Source organism: Equus przewalskii, chromosome 4 (assembly GCF_037783145.1).
Source record: "Equus przewalskii isolate Varuska chromosome 4, EquPr2, whole genome shotgun sequence".
In the NCBI taxonomy this organism is placed as follows: Eukaryota; Metazoa; Chordata; class Mammalia; order Perissodactyla; family Equidae; genus Equus; species Equus przewalskii.
The window spans coordinates 40,047,440-40,053,940 of record NC_091834.1 but is presented as its reverse complement, the minus strand read 5'-3'; the positions used below and the strand labels follow the sequence as shown (position 1 = coordinate 40,053,940).

General features: G+C 39.4%; 1 protein-coding gene and 1 long non-coding RNA gene across 2 annotated transcripts in view; one reads left to right on the top strand and one right to left on the bottom strand.

Annotated features, from left to right (window-relative positions):
- Window positions 1-476: 476 nt before the first annotated feature.
- LOC139082791 (uncharacterized) lies at window positions 477-4,603 on the bottom strand. The gene is made up of 3 exons (XR_011539034.1): window positions 4,483-4,603; window positions 2,811-2,933; window positions 477-1,739 (listed from the first exon to the last, which is right to left on the bottom strand). It is a non-coding gene; the product is annotated as an uncharacterized lncRNA (long non-coding RNA).
- The window catches only part of SEM1 (SEM1 26S proteasome subunit), a 24,063-nt gene continuing 22,140 nt past the window's right edge, over window positions 4,579-6,501 (top strand). Inside the window, exon 1 of the mRNA XM_070615673.1 lies at window positions 4,579-4,834. Within this exon, the coding sequence (XP_070471774.1) occupies window positions 4,759-4,834 (76 nt within the window). The 5' untranslated portion in view covers window positions 4,579-4,758. The remainder of the gene's footprint in view (window positions 4,835-6,501) is intronic.

Sequence of the window (6,501 nt, the reverse complement as noted above, 5' to 3'; positions counted from 1 at the left end):
GCTGCACTGCTCTTCACAGGGGTTTTATGGCCAATTTTTTCAGAAGTGAATGGCCAGGTCTTTCTTCCTAGTTTGTCTTAGTCTGGAAGCTCTGCTGAAACTTGTCCACCAGGGGTGACCCTGCTGGTATCTGAAATACCAGTGGCATAGCTTTCAGCATCACAGCAACACTCAGTCACCGCAGTATGACAACTGACAGACAGGTTGTATGGTTCCCTGACCAGGAAACAAACCTAGGCTGCGGTGGAAAGAGTGCTGAATCTTAACCACTAGACCACCAGGGCTAAGTAGAAAAATAGCCAGTTTCAAATATTTGCTCCAGAAAAACTTCAGAAGCTTTATTCCAAGTGGACTGATAGAAGCTAAAGAACCTACTAGACTCTAAGAGGGGAGGAACCATGCCTGTGTGTGGCATCTGCACACTATGTAACTCAGAGCAGAATCCATAAACAATATTAAATAATTTTGAGAAAAGAGAATAAAAAATATCCCTTTATTTCAAAAATGACATATTTTCAAGTTTTATGTTTTTAAAAGAAAATATTCTTATATTTTATTATATCTTATTATTTTATTTTTACTCACTCCCCATAAGCCAAACCATTAAATATATATCAGACAAAAATCAACTCAAAATGGATTAATGATTTAAATGGAAGAACTGAAACTATAAAACTCCTAGAAGAAAACATAGGGAAGAGCTTCATGACATTGGTCTGCACAATGATTTCTTGGATACGACTCCAAAAGCACAAGCAACAAAAGCAAAAATAGACAAGCAAGACTACATTAAACTAAAAAATTCCACACAGCAAAATAAACAATCAACAGAGTGAAAAGGCAATGTACAGAATGGGAGAAAATATGTGCAAACTATATATAACTGATAAGGCGTTAATCTCCAAAATATAAAAGGAACTCCTACAATTCATTACCAAAAAAACAAATAACTCAATTAAAAAATGGGCAAAGGACTTGAACAGACATTTCTCCAAAGAAAACATACAAAAGACCAATAGGCATATGAAAAGATCCTCAACATGATGAATCATCAGGGAAATGCAAATCAAAACCACAGCAAGATATCACCTCACATCTGTCGGGATGGCTATTGTTAAAAAAAACCAAAAGGTAATATGTATTGGCAAAGGTGTAGAGAAACTGTAACCCTTATATATTGTCAGTGGGAATGTAAAATGGTGCAGCTACTACAGAAAATGGTGTAGAGGTTTCTCAAAAGATTACAACTAGTACTACTATGTGATCCAGCAATTTCACTTCTGGCCATTTATCCAAAAGAATTAAAACCAGGGTCTCGAAAAGATACATGTACTCCCATGTTTATTGCAGCATTATTCACAATAGCAAGATATGGAAATAACCTAAATGTCCATTGACGGATGAATAGATAAAGAAAATGTAGTGTATATACACATGATGGAATATTATTCAGCCATAAAAAAGAATGAAATTATGCCTTATTTGACAACATGGATGAACGTGGAGGACATCATGCTAAGTGAAATAAGCTTATCATAGAAGGACAAATAGTGCATGATTCCACTTACATGAGGTATCTAAAATAGCCAAACATAAAAACAGAGAAATGGAATAATAAAAATAATAAAAATAATAAATAAAAAATAACTTAAAAAAACATAGAACACAGTAGTGTTTAGAACTAGCTGCAAGTGTCCAGTCTGCCTTCACAGTTACAACAGGCCACTTTTCTTCAAGACCTGTTTCAGGGGAAAATGAATACATTTTAAAGATACAAAGGAATAAAATTTGAACAGAGTATAGATTTATATGAAATAAGAGATGTTCTATGAAAGATATCCCAATCTCTACTTTCTAATATCTCAACCTTCCTACACGTCCCCTGCTGTATTTCCATTGCTGCAATTTGCATATGGTTTGGTTTGCCCCACCCTTTCAAATTTTCATTTTCTCCTAATAGAGTTCCACTCGCATTTATCACAAACGTATGTGGAATTTTGATGATGGTGTTGGTAGCTAACTAAATGTTGTGACCTAGTGGAGAAAAGAGGGTCCTGAAGGTGTAGTTTATGGATTTAAGCTCATCTAGGACCTGCCCTTTGGAGACTCAGAGGGAAGCTGCAGCAAATGTTTGTGCTCTGGAGGTTAGAAAAGGCAGATAAAAAGACAGCCACAGCACAGCAAAAGCTCAGTACTTCCGGGGCCGGACGTGTGGCTGAGTGGTTAAGTTTGCACGCTCTGCTTCGGCGGCCCAGGGTTTCACCGGTTCGGATCCTGGGCGCAGACATGGCACCACTCATCAGGCCATGCTGAGGTGGCATCCCACATGCCACAACTAGAAGGACTCACCACTAAAATATACAGCTATGTACTGGGAGGATTGGGGAGAAAAAGAAAAAAAAAGATTGGCAACAGTTGTTAGTTCAGGTACCAATCTCTAAAAAAAAGTTCAGCACTTCTTGATGACAAGCATGGATGCTGTTGGAAATGAACTTTTCTTCTAACCTTGAGTTTTATGCATTGCTACAGGGTGAGAATCAGCATTATCATTCTCCTTTCTACTTCAAACTATTACTATTTATTGCCTATTTACCATATGCCAGGCAGCCTTCTGAGTGTTTTACATGAAATAACTCAGTTAATCCTTACAACAACCTCTTGGGGAAGGTAATTTATTACTCCCACTTCAAAGATGAGTAAACTAAGGCCCAAAAGGGAAAGTAATTTTCCAGGACCCCTCAGCTAGTAAGTAGCAGAGCCTGAGTTTGAACTCAGGTGGAGTGACTCTGGAGCCAAAGCTTTTTACATACCTTGAAAGGATGATACAGAGACTTGAGGTGTAGGTTGAATGGATCGGCCTCCTCAGTTCTTCATGGCCTCCTGAAGTCAAAGTGAAAGTGCCCTTGAAATCAATCCTTCCTCCAGATATCAGCCTGGATAGAGATACATATAGAAAGGTCAATCTCATATGAGCCATTCTGCCTAGTTACTGAATGGTCACTCCATAGCAGATTTAAGGATTCAGGTATTTGTGATGTAACTAATATCACGTGGACCCCAAATGGAACCTTTAGGAAAAAAAAGATTCGCTTGAGACAAATGGAATCATTTACTATAAAATCTGCTGGTAACTTGATTTCCTGTGAAGTTAAATATAAGCCACCAATTACAGATATGACATGTAGGTAAAGGCATAGTTTTGACTACAATGCTTCTCATTCGAGTTGTGGAAGCTTTCTTAGCCACAGAGAGCTAAGTCAATCCTAAGATTTGATTTTCTTTATTTTATCTTTTTGCCCTCTGCACTTCTGTCTACATGTATGTGTTTCTGCCATTTTCCTACATGTGTATATGTTTAGTAGTGTTAGAAAAAATGATTTTGGGGTTTCTTGTATCAACTGTCTGTCTCTCCACACACCGAGATAGTTTGTTTTCTACTGTTTCAGAAAGCCTTTAGGATACAATAGCTCCATTACTTCTTAGCACTGTGACAGAGGGCATGACAGAGAGTATGAAACTCTAAGAGATGTCATCAAGGTTAGCAAGTGCTGTCATACAAATAGAATTTATTATGAAGAAATATGCTACGTACTTTCTACATTTCTACTGTCTACATTTACTTCCAATATTAAATTTTCCTCATCTTTTCTCTTTTTTCATTAATTTGGTATTTATATAACACGCCAAATTATATATACTTTGAACTTAGTTTGAAGACTGCTAATGTTTCCAGTAATCAATACGAATCAAAACAGTATTATAAGGGCCATCTTATTTTTTAAAAATTTACCTCAAATACTTGTCCAAATTTGTGCTCTATTTAGTGCTGCATTCTCTGTATGCCTACACACTCTGTTCATTTCTCAATTTTATTTTAAAATAGAGATTCAAATGAATTACCATGTTTCATTGTGATTTATCTGTTTACAAGCCTCTGAGTGGAATATGAGCTCTTTGAGGAGAAGGACCTCGTCTACACATATTTGATTTCCAGCACAGTGCCTGGTACATGGTATGAACCAACGTTGTTGAATGAAGAAGCAGGATTTAAACATATAAGCAAACATACGTCTCAAAATTTACAATAATACCCAATTATATATTTATTATATTACATAACATTCATCTATAATATTACATATATATATATAAGTTTTATATAGCTCACTACATTCAAAATTATATTCAATATTAGAAAAATTCAAAATGATATATTTTGAACACCACAAAATGCGACATACATCGAGTTTTACATAGTACTATTTTATAATAACCTGTAAGCTGGTTATTACACACACGCATACTCTATTTAATAGAGTGAATTAGTTTAAGAACATGGAGCTAATCTATGCTAAGGGCCTGCCTGGCATTTAGCAGGCCTTTCATGAATCTTAGCAGACACTTCATTCCTCAGCCGTAAAGTAAGTAGAAGTGTTTAATTTTTCTACACTTTATGAGTCTTTTCCAGTCAGGGAAACCTACACTGATCTCAAATCTGTCAATTCAGAGAGTCCAGATAAGACGGTAAAGGTACAAAATAATTCAGCTTTCTAACTCTCGGTATTGCTAAACCCGCAGGAAGCGCTGGGTGGACCTCCAGTATCCCAGCATTCCTCGCGTTGCTCCCGCTGCTGGTCTCCTGCGTCTCTATGGTAGAGCCGGCCTCGGCAGCGGCAGTGGCGGCCTCGGCGGCAGCGAGGAAGAGTGAAGGTTCCAACTTTCCTACTAGTCCGAGGGCTTTTGGGCTCGAGGGTCGTGATGTCCGAGAAAAAGCAGCCGGTAGACTTGGGTCTCCTGGAGGAGGACGACGAGTTCGAGGAGTTCCCTGCGGAAGGTAACCGGCTGGGCCGCGCGGACGGTGACTCAGGCCTCCGCTGGGAGGTGGCGCGGGCGCAGGGCCCCAGCCCGGAGGCGCCTGCGGGAAGTTGAGACCTCCGCGGCCGCTCTCGAGGCCCTGCACGCACGACCTTTTGTGCGACCCGCGTTGGGTTCGCAGTGTCACGGTGGCGCTCCCCGGTGAGGCTGAATGCCTCCGCTTCCTCCTTGGGAGGAGCCACGGTGGCCTGGGGCCCCTAGCCCGTGTCCGGGATGGTTGGTCCTTCTGCTCTTCAGCTGGGTTACGCGCCACCTCCTATATGTCTACATAGTCTCTTTTCTTTTTATTTTCTTTTGGTTTAGCAGCCTTCCTTTGGCTTTAAACCTTCCAGAATTAAATTGTTTCTGGGTAGGCCAATGCTGCTTAGTTTTAGGACTTTACAAATAAAGCCTAAGTAGGATGGGAGGATCAGTTGTTGGTGCTTAATACACCTTATTGTCTTACTCTTATTCCTCACTTTTGATCGCTTAACTTCGAACTAACATAAGTTTAAGGATTTATAAGATCCTCAAACGTCTACGTTTTTGTTGGCTTCATGGTTGCCAAGAAGAGCTTTAGCTTTCTCATTGTAGGTGATAGCAAATAGCTGATTTTATTGGGTGGTTACTAGTCTAAGTGCTTTGTTTGTATTAGCTTAAATCAGTTTCGCAAATCTAGCCAGTAGGCATCGGTATTAACCATTTTTCAGATAAAGAAACTGAAGCTTGAACAGTTAATAAACTTGTCCAGTATCGTGTAACTGGCTAGAAATGATAGACACCTGGCCCAGTTGACACCAGAGCTCTTAAACTCTAGCTGTACTGCTTCTGTTTGTTACATGGTTGTTGCCAGTTAGAGGTTTTCAAAATTATTTGCTTTATAGACTAATTGTTATGTGTAGGATAAACATTTATCCCCTAAGAACAGAAGGTTACTATTGGGTTGCCTTTCTGAAGGTGGTAGGAAGAGAATTGTGGTTTATGGTGTACAAATCTGTTACATTAAGTAATTACTGCTTCACTAAATTGTCTTTAAGTTGTACCCCATCATGATCCTATTGTGCATAAAACCACATGGCTGGAATATTGTTCTTTTTATTTATAGTGTACTCTCTTATTTTGTTTAGTGGAAGAAGACATTTTAGTGTGCATACTACACAAACACATAAACTAACCCAAAGCACATTTCTTTTCAATTCTGAGATTCGTTATGTATTGTGGGGATTGTTTGTTTTGGTAGTGGATTTATCTGTCTAGACATGTTTTCTTTACCTCACTTTCAAGTTGGTTTATAATCCTCCAATATTGAGCTCTGTAGTAGAAAACTGACTTACTGAGGGCAAGGTCCTCTTCTTACTCAGATTTGTTTCAAATAGCGTTTATTCATTGTTGATCATATGCAAAGTACAATGTTAGGCACTTTATTTACATTATATAGTCTGATTATCACCACAACCCTGAGGAAACAGACTCGTAGATTTAAAAAGCTCGTCATTGGGGTCGGCCCCGTGGCCGAATGGTTAAGTTCGCCCGCTCCGCTGTGGCAGCCCAGGGCTTTGCCGGTTCAGATCCTGGGCGCGGACATGGCACTGCTCATCAGGCCACGCTGAGGTGGCGTGCCACATGCCACACCTAGAAGGACCCACA